The sequence below is a fragment of the Sinocyclocheilus grahami genome, unplaced genomic scaffold, assembly GCF_001515645.1.
Source record: "Sinocyclocheilus grahami isolate Dianchi unplaced genomic scaffold, SAMN03320097.WGS_v1.1 scaffold92.1, whole genome shotgun sequence".
NCBI classification, from domain to species: domain Eukaryota; kingdom Metazoa; phylum Chordata; class Actinopteri; order Cypriniformes; family Cyprinidae; genus Sinocyclocheilus; species Sinocyclocheilus grahami.
Window position 1 is genome coordinate 3,827,580 of NW_015505271.1, and position 12,968 is coordinate 3,840,547.

The 12,968-nt window shown below is 35.2% G+C and overlaps 1 protein-coding gene and 1 long non-coding RNA gene across 2 annotated transcripts; one reads left to right on the forward strand and one right to left on the reverse strand.

Moving 5' to 3' along the window:
- Positions 1-1,157: 1,157 nt before the first annotated feature.
- Positions 1,158-2,177, reverse strand: LOC107587482 (uncharacterized). Its single transcript, XR_001609481.1, has 3 exons — positions 1,916-2,177; positions 1,749-1,814; positions 1,158-1,339 (listed from the first exon to the last, which is right to left on the reverse strand). It is a non-coding gene; the product is annotated as an uncharacterized lncRNA (long non-coding RNA).
- Positions 2,178-10,099: 7,922 nt separating this feature from the next.
- On the forward strand, positions 10,100-12,229 carry LOC107587459 (membrane-spanning 4-domains subfamily A member 4A-like). Its single transcript, XM_016275249.1, has 5 exons — positions 10,100-10,281; positions 10,520-10,639; positions 10,720-10,776; positions 11,645-11,761; positions 12,098-12,229. Exons 1-5 carry the CDS (start codon positions 10,114-10,116, stop codon positions 12,227-12,229), a joined length of 594 nt encoding a protein of 197 aa, XP_016130735.1. The 5' UTR covers positions 10,100-10,113.
- Positions 12,230-12,968: the final 739 nt, after the last annotated feature.

Sequence of the window (12,968 nt, forward strand, 5' to 3'; positions counted from 1 at the left end):
TGTGATTTGTTAGGACATTAGGCTGGACAAAGGCATTTATCAACACTAAACAAAGATTGCGTTTTTAACAGTAAAAGACTGCAAAAATGCTACGGTAAAAAAACTATTAATTGGTTAAGGGTAAGTTCAACTCAAATTGTGAAACTCGTGTTTTAAATCAATTTTATAAAGTTTAAGTCTTTGGTTCTTTTAATTGTGATGATTTTGGTTCACATTTAACAAAAACCCACCAATTCAGTATCTCAACAAATTAGAATACTTCATAAGACCAATAAAAAAAACATTTTTAGTGAATTGTTGGCCTTCTGGAAAGTATGTTCATTTACTGTACATGTACTCAATACTTGGTAGGTGCTCCTTTTGCTTTAATTACTGCCTCAATTCGGCGTGGCATGGAGGTGATCAGTTTGTGGCACTACTGAGGTGGTATGGAAGCCCAGGTTTCTTTGACAGTGGCCTTCAGCTCATCTGCATTTTTTGGTCTCTTGTTTCTCATTTTCCTCTTGACAATACCCCATAGATTCTCTATGGGGTTCAGGTCTGGTGAGTTTGCTGGCCAGTCAAGCACACCAACACCATGGTCATTTAACCAACTTTTGGTGCTTTTGGCAGTGTGGGCAGGTGCCAAATCCTGCTGGAAAATGAAATCAGCATCTTCAAAAAGCTGATCAGCAGAAGGAAGCCAGAAGTGCTCCAAAATTTCTTGGTAAACGGGTGCAGTGACGTTGGTTTTCAAAAAACACAATGGACCAACACCAGCAGATGACATTGCACCCCAAATCATCACAGACTGTGGAAACTTAACACTTGAACTCAAGCAACTTGGGCTATGAGCTTCTCCACCCTTCCTCCAGACTCTAGGACCTTGGTTTCCAAATGAAATACAAAACTTGCTCTTATCTGAAAAGAGGACTTTGGACCACTGGGCAACAGTCCAGTTCTTCTTCTCCTTAGACCAGGTAAGACGCCTCTGATGTTGTCTGTGGTTCAGGAGTGGCTTAACAAGAGGAATACGACAACTGCAGCCAAATTCCTTGACACGAAAGATAGCAATGCCATTGTTTAGGGATCCCAGAAAAAACAAACTGATTTAGTCAATACATTAAATTGGAAGACAAGCATTAGTTTATTTATAGCAAAACGTGATTTGCCTTACCATCAACATGAAGACTCCACAGTCCACATAGCCAATCTGTTGGGGGACATCCTTAAAAAAAATGAAAAAGAAAAATATTTAGGTTGTGTGTAAGAGATTGACATACAGTATGTCCCAATTACAAAACTAACCTTGTTTTTTAGTAGCATCCATGTGCCAGGTGCAATTGTAGCTGTCATCTTACTGAAACAAAAATACACAAATAATAACAACAAAGTTCATATGAAAGAGTATGAATACAAAGAAAATCTGCAAAAACAGTAGCCCCCAGTAACTGGGCCTTTCAGAAAATAAAACAATTGTCACACACATGCAAATTCAGAACATCATGCAAACATCCAAATAACCATTAAGCCAACATTTTGAACATTTGAAGGCAAACCTTATGAACAGCGAACCATGAACATTTTCACATTTAAGCAACCTGAAAATGTGCAAAGCTAAGTAGATTTGTCTATCTTTTGGCTTCATTACCTGGAAAACAGTGTGTTATTAGGTTGCAATAGTAATTTTGAATTGTGACAAGACAAATGAAGTTTTGCAATTTACAGATGCAATTATATATTTAGTAACCAAATTCCATATAACTTACACACAACATCCAGTGTCCTGGCTTCCAAGCAGGAAAAACAATAGCATCTTTGAATGCAATGTGATCCTATAGATAATTTTTAAATAATTTTTTTTAAATAATTTTTTTAATAATTTTTTTTTTTACATTTTCAGTATTATGAATGTGATGTAACTTTATGGCCTTACTGGAAAAGACAGTGATGGGTCCAAATTATTTGGAGGTAACCAGGTAGCCACAACATATGCGTCAGCTGTCCACACATCCATTCCCTACAATGACATACCATTGCACAAGTTACACAATTATGTCTTGAGCCATTTCAGAAAAGCAGCTTTAATAAAACTTACCTGTTCTCTGTTATTTGAAAAAGTCAATAACAAACTTACAATGCTCTAGAATAGCATAAAATAAACCAACAAACAATGAAACTAATAGAATTATAAGAAAGCATTAAATGTATAAAAAAGTAATAAATTCAAACCATAAAGTGGCTTTATCGCAAAGCCCATTTACAACAAACAACCTAAAACGTAATCAAACTGTCCACAGAAAAGTACCGAAAGTGGTAAAGGATGACAACAATTCAAAGCTTCAGAAATAAAACGTGAAAGGCATGCACATAAACAGTATTTATAACATAAACATTTAACTTTTGAACAAATTTTTCATCACAAAATGACTCCACCATGTTGTTACGTTTTACTAACTCCGCCCCTTACTTCCGGCCTGGATCGTGTAGTCTGGATTGTGTGTCCTGAAACGTGTGGGGCTGCGGGGCCCCTGATGACCCCGGTCAACAATTATATAAAAATAATTGTTTTGCAGAGGTGAGGCACGGATGCCCTTCCCATAGGTGGATCTCCCCACTCGTTGTTTCAGAGAGCTGGGGTTACAAACAGTAACCTGTTGTTTTGCTTTGTCTCTGATTTTAATTCTCAGAAACTTTGAAATGTCCTTGTGTTTCGTTCTCAGAACATCAGTGCTGGCTCTCTGACAGTTGCTGCTCAGAATAAACTTCATTCGTGTGTGGTATGTACATATCCATTTCAGCAGCACATTACAACATTTTGGTGACTTGCAAGTGAGAATGGATTTTACAAACATGCATTCATGGATAAGTAAAAACAACATACTTAAGGAGGTTTTTAGACACTTTACTCAACTGATACATTTGCGTAAAAGGAATAAAGGGCAAGCATAATACTTCCATTGTAAACTCTTTTACCACAGTATTCTGAAACTTGCACATTCTGCTATTGTTGTTGCACTGATGCTTTGCCCTGTTTTAGGTGTTCAGCAAGAGAAAGGCCTGCTACAAGTACAGCTACTAAGCTTTGTGCTTACTAACAACTTCCTAACAAAAATGTATCAAAGAGTGCAAATTGTGTAGCTGATGCTTTTTCTCTAGACGTCAATTTCTGTTGACTTAGCTCAATGAGACATTCTTTTTATTACCAGATCAAGACAATGAAAAAAAATAATTTAAAAAGTTTAAAATATTTTGCAAGTCTATGCCATTACTGTTCCTGTATGTAATTTTTATTTTATTTTTAGCTTTTCTCCCTGTAGGTGAAAGCTTCTCTTGTAATGAATGTGCTCAGTTCCATAACTGCAGGACTTGCCATTCTTCTTGACCAACAAGTATCGAAGTTGCCTCTATGGCTATGTTCGTACTGAAGACCATATGTGTTCATTTTTCGAGGTACTAAATGTATAATGTGCAATACTTTGTTTTATTGTAATCGTTTTGCAATTTATTTATAGTTTTTAATTGTTGTTTTACTCATTAAATGCCAACATTTCTGAAAAGTGATTTTATGCTACTTTATGTATGTTACACAACACTTTCAAAGTGAAATGTCCAGTGAGTGGTGCTAAAGTGCATTACATTTTCTTCAACAAAAGATTAACATGAATGTGGCAAGATTTTATTACACTAGTTATTGTATGTATCTGTAGTTCAGAAATGAATTTCCCAGATAGTGGTGCTGAAAAGTTAAAGCTCTGTTGAGTTTAAAAAGTAAACCCTACCCTAAACATAAGCAATAGTCTTAACAAAAGCAACCGTGAGATAAAAATTTATTTGCTGAAGAAACCATGCCATTGTAGTTTCTACGAGTCATTTTCTCAATGAGCCTATATTGCAACCATGACAATTCTGTTATCATTTACTCATTTGTAAGCACTGTGCTGGGGCCTGTTCTTCGTACATCGCTTATTACATTCGAGATGAAATGTCACATTCAAGATGATATCATCGTGCTAATCAGGATCTGGCTAATTCGGTTCTTTGAACGCAGCTGTTGTTGACGATTAGTATGGCTGGATTGAGTTATCTGAGATAATTGCGTGTTCATGGGCTATGTATCAATACTCGAAACCACGATCAACAATTCAGTGATTGGCTGGCGGCAAGACAGCAACGTAATGACGTAATATAATTAAAAAAGACACCTGACGAAAAACTTGACAAATTTCTGGACATTTATAAGGAAACAGCCAAGCGAACAAAACTACATAAATGTTATAATAGATAAATGAAATGTGTTTTTATTTTATTTTTTTTACATGATTCTCAATTATTTATATTCACAATTTCTAATTTTTGTACAGGCTTTATATTTTTATTTCAATGTAGCAATTAGCAATTCATTTAATTTTATATTTGAACAGATTTGTTATGTGCCAGCATTATTTAAAGTTTCTTTCTAGATCATGCTATCTGCATCTCCTGCACTCCATCAAGCCACTCCCATAATATCTGTCACCACTCAAATAATGCACAACTCTACATTATCTGTATAGCATGTGTGTAAGACTTGAATACAATTATGAAGTAATAATTTTATGACAAATAAATCTTTCAGTGAGTAAAACTGGCTGTGTCTATTTAGACTACACGATATTATTATATTATTTAAAAATTAATTTTTAAATGATTATTATTTTAAATTATTGTCCCTGGATCAGTATGATTCTCTTGTAATAAAGTAGCGGTGGTAGCGGACAGATTTTTAAGTATCAGTTCTGCTTAAAAAGATGCGATCTAATCCTTTTTACATGAAATAAGCCTGATCCCAAGCAGGTTTAAGCTTACGGACCTGTTGCTATGACAGCAGCTCCGGGATGAGCTTCGAAGAACCAAATAATCCAAAATCATGCCAAATCAGCAACAATCAAATCCAGCTAACTGAGTTAGCAACGTACGAAGAACGGGCCCCTGGTCGCTAACTTTCATACAATTACACTGACTATAGACTGGAGGTTCCATGCTTCAAAATGATGCATCTGCACCACAAAAGTATCCACATGTTCGAAGTGTTCGAAAGCCATATGATGCCTCCATGTAATAATACTAGAAAATCACTCAATATAATTGATGGATATTATTTGTGAAACTATTTTGATATGGGCATGTTGACTTTTTTTTTTTTTAGAGATATGATCTGGGGATCCGTGGAATATTGCTGGTATTCTCCATACTTCAGTTCATCATCTCCAACTTTATCTCAGCATTTGCCTGCAAAGCCACCAGCAACACAGGCACAAGAATGCTCAATGTGGCACTGATTGGGTAAATTATTTAGTGGTAATGATATAATTGCTATAACCAGAGTGGCAGTCAGTTTTATCCCAACAACCTATATATATTTTAATATATACTGAACAAAATTATAAACGCAACACTTTTGTTTTTGCCCCCATTTTTCATGAGCTGAACTCAAAGATCTAAGACTTTTTCTATGTACACAAAAGGCCTATTTATCTCAAATATTGGTCACACATCTGTCTAAATCTGTGTTAGTGAGCACTTCTCCTTTGCCGAGATAATCCATCCACCTCACAGGTGTGGCATATCAAGATGCTGATTAGACAGCATGATTAACATTTAGCAATAAACTAAATCAAACATGCTCCTTCAGAATAAATAATAAGTAGGCCTACCCTGACTTTGAATTAAACATGAATGAATGAATGCTGTCATTATTTAAACTTTTTTCATTGATTACATTCTGGAAAAAAAAAAATGTAAAAATAGAGCACCATGTACTATATTAATATGAATTTTTTTTACTGGTGTTTTATTTGTATTTTGAATTTTGAATTTTTTTAGGGTTACTGTTCATAAAATTAACAGATAAAATCCATTTAATGAAATGTGTAAAAACATTGATGAGAGTCTGTAGGTCTATAGAGCTTATTAAGAAAGCCAAACTCAGTTCACATTTAGATTGATTTTTGTTGAAGAAAGGGAGAAGGCTTGTGTGGATGGTAATAAACTATTATATAAACACTGAATGCCACATATAATACAAACTTCTACTTTCATCAGGAACAGTGTGTATATGTACAGCATTTTTTAAATTAAGTCAGTAAACAAGGTGAAAACATTTGTGTTATCTAAAATGTGCCATCTGGGGGCAGTAGCTCAAAGACTGAACTGTAATGTGTCTCACACACACACACACACACACACACACAGTTTTGTGGTTTCATGGGAAGTTTTTATGGGGACTTTCCAGTGCCGGGCCAAGGCTTCTGGAGGCCATAAGCAAAACTTTGTCAGGGGGCCAGGGTAGTCACAAAAAACTAAAAAAAAAAAACCCATCTCCTTAAAGGATTAGTACACTCAAAAATGAAAATTAGCCTGTGTTTTACTCACCCTCGAAGCCTCCTAGGTGTATATGACTTTCTTCTTTCAGACGAATCCAGTCGGAGTTATATTAAAAATTGTCCTGGCTATTTCAAGTTCTATCATTGCAGTCAGTGGGTGTTGCAGTTGAACAGTCCACAAGTCATCAAATAAAGCTTGCGCATTCATAATAAAACATGCCTCACACGGCTCCGGGGGGTGAATAAAAGCCTCCTGTAGCGAATCCATGTGTTTTTGTGAGAAAATATCTATATTTCAAATGTAATAAACACTTTTCTCTCGCTTCCGGTATCTGTCATACGCTGAAGCCTTTCCGGCGGATGACGTAGTACGTCGGCGTTGCATGAACACGGAGAGAGAACAAAACAAAACGCCATTTAAACCGTTTCGAACATCCCCTGGTTGCTGACTGCAGTATAGGTCCTAAACCCTGCCCTCTCCATGTTTACGAATGGGACATGAGTCAAACTAAAACATCAAATCACACTTCAAATAAATTTTTCCCAAAGGTATTTCTTATGACTTTGATATTATATGTTCAAGAACAATTTTTCTTGAAGTTTTTTCTAAAAGTTTTTCTTTTAGTTACTTATTTAATGCTATTAAACAGGATGTGGCATCATGATTGTGCAATTGCAGTTGGGTCTGTAGGAGTTTGGGCAAGACTTTGATACCACAGTTCCAGCTAATGATCACTGCTGTGCAGACTCCGCTCCAAAAGACATCACTGGCGCAAAATGAGAGCGGTCATACCTGGGACATTTTTACTTCACTTTTATATTGTGAAAGGGAGTGGAGATGTGTCATCCAGCTTTTTTAGAGTCTATGGAGTTGAGCCTCACACTCACATCCGGCAAGAGCTCAACAGTCACTTTACATGATTTGACTGATTTGGATGTTGTGTAGGAAAGGCAACAGTGTACCCTGTTTTCATAATTGTTGTAAGCCAAACTGAAAAAAAGGAAACTACAATTCTATTAACTGCACAGCCAAAGTCATTAAATCATCTTTGAGAGCAAGGGGTGGTGATTGATCCTGGGGATCTTTCATTGCAATATTTGCTACATTTTTTGTGTTGTTTTGCAGTGAAACCCCACCAATAATCATTATGTATTAATGTACAGGTGCATCTCAATCAATTAGAATGTCGTGGAAAAGTTCATTTATTTCAGTAATTCAACTCAAATTGTGAAACTCGTGTATTAAATACTTTCAGTGCATACAGACTGAAGTAGTTTAAGTCTTTGGTTCTTTTAATTGTGATGATTTTGGCTCACATTTAACAAAAACCCACCAATTCACTCTCTCAACAAATTAGAATACTTCATAAGACCAATAAAAAAAACATTTTTAGTGAATTGTTGGCCTTCTGGAAAGTATGTTCATTTACTGTACATGTACTCAATACTTCAGTGGTTCTCAAACTTTTTACAGCGTCGTACCCCTGGGGCATTTAACATTCTTCTGCGTACCCCCTCTCTTCCACTTAGACAGCAGTCACACCTTTTCTATTAAAGGACAATATTTGCCCCCTTAAATTGATTTACAGATGCATTTTTTTACCTTTATAGAGGAAAATATTTTCTATTCTTATTAATTGTATGTCATGTTTTATATCATATTCTTAACATTCCATTATGTGTATTATTAATATAATAAATAAAGCAATAAATGATGGCAAATTGAAGTGATACTTGTAGATTTAAAAATAAAACTGCCATAGATGGCGGCAAGTATAGCTGTCTTACTGAGCCAGGCATCGCGTCATTCATTCAGTAACGAAGCAAAATGATGTAGTTATGAATGGGTTATTAATCACTCTCCAAATCATTCAAAGCATCATATTAATTCACTAATGAAACACCGCTGTTGCCTGGAGATGCACACCAGATGATATTTCGTTGCAAAATAGAACAAACATGACAATATTCGGTTTAAAATGTAGGCTACATTTAAAATGTAAAATGTTCTCTTAATATTACCTTTTTTGTTGAACTGTTGTAAAAAATGAATGCCACATTTGCCATCATTTGGATATTCAGGTAAATTTGCATTCTTGCTCTTAAACATGAAAACAATAACACGCACAGAGTGTGTCTGTATCGAAGAGAGTTTAAATTGATCTCAGTCCGTGTCAATATTTGCTCTTCATGCTATTAAGTGAAGATCTACTTTAAAGATACATTGAACATCAGCGCGATTTGCTAAAGCAGCATATTCAGCGGACATCCTATCACATGCATGCTGCTTGTGTGGATGCATCAGTTTTGACCGCAAAAGATGAGGTAAGCTGATTGGATATCATGTATTTGACCGTTTACGGCACTCCCATTTTCCTGATTTTACATTAAAAGCGGCATTTTGCTTGTCAGAAATACGTTCGGTTTTAATGTTACTTTAAGTTGGGGTAGAATTAAATGAATGCCAAAACTCTGAATTTTGTTCGCATACCCCCCTCCGTCATCTCACGTACCTCCAGGTTTGAGAACCACTGCAATACTTGGTACGGGCTCCTTTTGCTTTAATTACTGCCTCAATTCGGCATGGCATGGAAGTGACAGAAAAAGTAGGTACCTCTAAATATTTTTAGGCATAATTACTGAAATTAGTGGTGGTCCTGGCCTCCCATGTACAAGCCAATAGTAACACCCAGCATAGAAACATTCATAATTCTGCTTTGCTGAGACAAAGATGCCAGCACACACTGATTACAGAGCGTACATTTTAAATGTTTTAAATTATTATTTCCTATTTTGACAGTTTAACTATTATATTATTGTTTGTTGTTGTTGTTACTATTATTAGTAGTAGTAGTAGCGTTAGTAACCTCCGTGAAGTTGGCCCCCCACCCAACGCAAAAGTCGCAAAAATAGTCTCAATCGTTTGTGCTGGTTTGTGCTGTAAAAAATTTCGTTTGTGCTGCTTTGGTTTGTTAGATATAACATATTTATTTAAAGGTCATTCTCAGGTCACTCAGCCCCCCCACCTGCTCCAAATTCACCCGAAATAGTCTCGTTTGTGCAGTACCTGTATTAAAATGTTAATGTATTTTCTATTTAGAGGGACAGAGAAACATTCTGCCTTGTTTATTTTTCATTTATATGTAAAGTGCTTTGTATTAGGAAGCTGCTGGCCATCAAAAGAAACTTTCTAGCCCCTCCCAACTGTTCTACAAAGAGTCCACACACACACACACACACACACACAAAGATACGTCAAAAGATCTACCAGATGTCAACAAATCTCATTTCAGGTAAAATATTTTATGAATTAACATTCATGTTCTTTTTTTATTATTTTGTTATATTGTCTGTTTCAATTTTGATACATAAATTAAATTAACGTTTTGACTAATATTATTGTTTTAGTGTATGTTCTTGCTCATTTATTGCTTGGTACTATAATCTCCGTTTAAATGTTGGATATTATGCTACAAAACCATCAGAAGAACTCCAAAGACATCAAAAGGCTCATAAAAATTTAATAAAATGATTATCATGTGTATAGTATATGAATCTGAATAGCGATGTTTTAACAGAGCATATATGTATATATCAGGAACACAAAAAAAGAATATAAAAAATAGATGCGAAGCACATATCTTTTTGTCTTTTTTTAAATAGACCTTTTTAATAAAAGGTAGAAATAAACTTCTTCTGTTCACACTTCTTAATGAACTTGAAAAACATCAACATACTTATTACAGGTGAAATCCAAAACTTGTCTAAAATGGAAAGATGCAAGGTCATCTCTACTGAGAAAACTACAGTTGTCATCCAAATAAATCCACAGGAGGCAAAAGACAGTATTATTTTTGTTGATGGACAGCAGGCCAGAGGAACAAATCTCAATACAACTCTTAAAGGATTTTTAAAAGCGCAACCAAAGGCACTGGGGGTAATGCATTTTGTGATTAATTATAATGATATATGGTTTGGGGAATTTTCTTATTAAATTTCCTCAAGATTGTTTAAAATGAAAGAAATCTCTAATATTTAATACAATATTATAATACAATATTTAATTTAATTTAGTCTGTGTACAATAAACATTGATACATCTTCTATTTTTGTGTATCATAACATACATTTTATGCGATCGTGAATGGAACATCTAACCTATATCTGCTCTCTAGACTGTACAGATAATGATTGGAGTGATGGTCTTCTTACTTGGTATTCTACACACCACAAATTTCTACAAATACTCTGCTATTGTTGTCTATAGTGGCATCACCTACTGGGGATCTCTCATTGTAAGTTTCATTTAATGGTTTTGTCTTATTTCCCTTTTAATTTTATTTTCCAGAATTAAATTCCTTTGTTTCTTTCTCAGTACATGAGTGCTGGCTCTCTGTCTGTTGCTGCGCAGAAAAAACTTAATCCGTGTGTGGTATGTACATACAGGATCACCCACCAATTTTAGCACATTTTAACTATTATTTTGTCACATTGTTTCTGAAAGTACTGATTTTGCGTCACCTGAAAGGTTGGGATGGTTGTAACACTTTTTGATTTAACATCTGTTATTCATTCTTGCCCTATTTATGTCAAACTTGGATATGTTTTCCCCACACTTTTTGCTCCATATTTAAGTTTTTAAAATATATATTTTTAATTCCTGTGTAAATTAGTCACATACAAAGCGTACTGTTGTTTACTGTATTGTACTGAAAACATGGACATCTGATTCAATTTTGTGCATGCATCAGATTTGAATCAGAAATAAATTATACTTCAAACATATTTTTATAACAGTCCCCATTTATAAAAATACATTTTTCATAATTTTATTCTAAAAGAAACAAAGCAAACAAGAAAAATGAATGAATACAAAAACCATTGGCTAACAATTTTAAAAATGTCTGTGTCACAATTGTCAGTGGCAGCTGTACATTGTCCCATTTGTGCACTCTTTATGTGTCCAGTAGAAGTAAATGGGGAAAGTTATGTTTGTCACAGTTTCTCCCTCCTCCTCCTCATCATCATCATCATCACAATCACAGTGTTCACCCTTCACTGACCTTCACTGCTTTGGATACTTATCTGTCATTCCTTGTCGTTGTCTCCCCCTGTTAAGTAAATCCTGCATTTGAGTTCACCTCCTGTCTTGCCCTCAGTCTGTTGCAATGTTACAACCCCCCTTGTTTGCTCAGATATGATATGATTCTAGATTTTATGCTTAAAAGTAATAATGCAAGCCTTTTCAGTGATCTGTTCTTTGAGTAATTTTATGAAATCAGTACATTGTGTTCCTGCAGGTGAAAGCCTCTCTTGGAATGAATGTAGTCAGTGCTGTAACTGCAGGACTAACCATTGTACTGATGGGCATACAATTAAAAGTAATATCAATGGATCATTCAAGTTCACATGCTGAGGTATTACGTGCATACTGTGCAATATTTTGTATTCATGTTTAATGTGTATTAATTTAAATGTTTAGTTTTTAAATGCCGCTATTTATTGAAAGGGACAGTTCATTAAAAAACATGAAAATTCTGTCATCACCTACTCACTCGTACATGACTCCAAACCTGTATGACTGTCTTTCTTGCATAAACCAAAATAAATCTCCAGTTTATTTTAATTGGAAAACAGTCTTCAAAAGAAAGAAAAGCATACAGGTTTGACTGATTTCTTTTTAATGACCTATTGATGGAATATTATTTCTGGAACTACTTTCATACTTTTTTTGCATGTTGAATGTTCTGTAGAAATTGCGGGTCGTTGGAATAATGCTGGTGTTCACCATTCCTCAGTTCATCATCTCCATCTGTACCTCAGCATTTGCCTGCAAAGCTACCAGCAACATCCAGTCTACAGTCATCAATGTTTTACTAAACTAGGTAAATTATTTAATGGCAGTGATGCTATTATTGCTATTACAAGCTTGGCAATCAGTTTTATCACAACAATCAATAGTTATTTCATTTTAGATAAGCCTTTCTGTTGAAGTTTTTTATAAGGAAATATAAAGTGACCAGCATATTTCATAGTAAACTGCCTTTAACCTTAGTGCATCGTACTGTATGAAATAGATAAATAAACTGTCAATGATAACCAGTTTTTATATATTTTTTTCATTTGTAGTTATTTTAGTGCATCAAGGCAAACTAAAAACTATATATATATATGGGAAGTACTTAGTCTGAGTTTACACTGGCACAAAAAAATCCGATCTTTCGCTCACATCTGACACAGATCAGAATTTGTTGCACACGTGTAAACACAAAAACCCGCATTTTTTTAATATCCGATCTGAGCTACTTCCAAATGTGGATTTTAATCGGATACACATTTGTTCCCTTTCAGTTGGTCACTCTCGATGTCAAATTGGGATCTCGCTTAGAGAGACCAATCTACTTCGAGTGTAAACTAAACGAGCCAATGCACATTGGCATGCGATTATTGCATCCAGCTGCCGCTGATCACAGTGTGAGTATAAGTAGGCAGCAGATGCCGCGCATATTCAGCTTTTCGCTTCGGAGCCGAGCGATCACATCGTTCTGCTCCTGACTACTCTACTGAGAGGAAGAAGACTGAACGAGTTCAGTGCGCTCTTGGAGAGCTCTTCGTGTTGGCGGT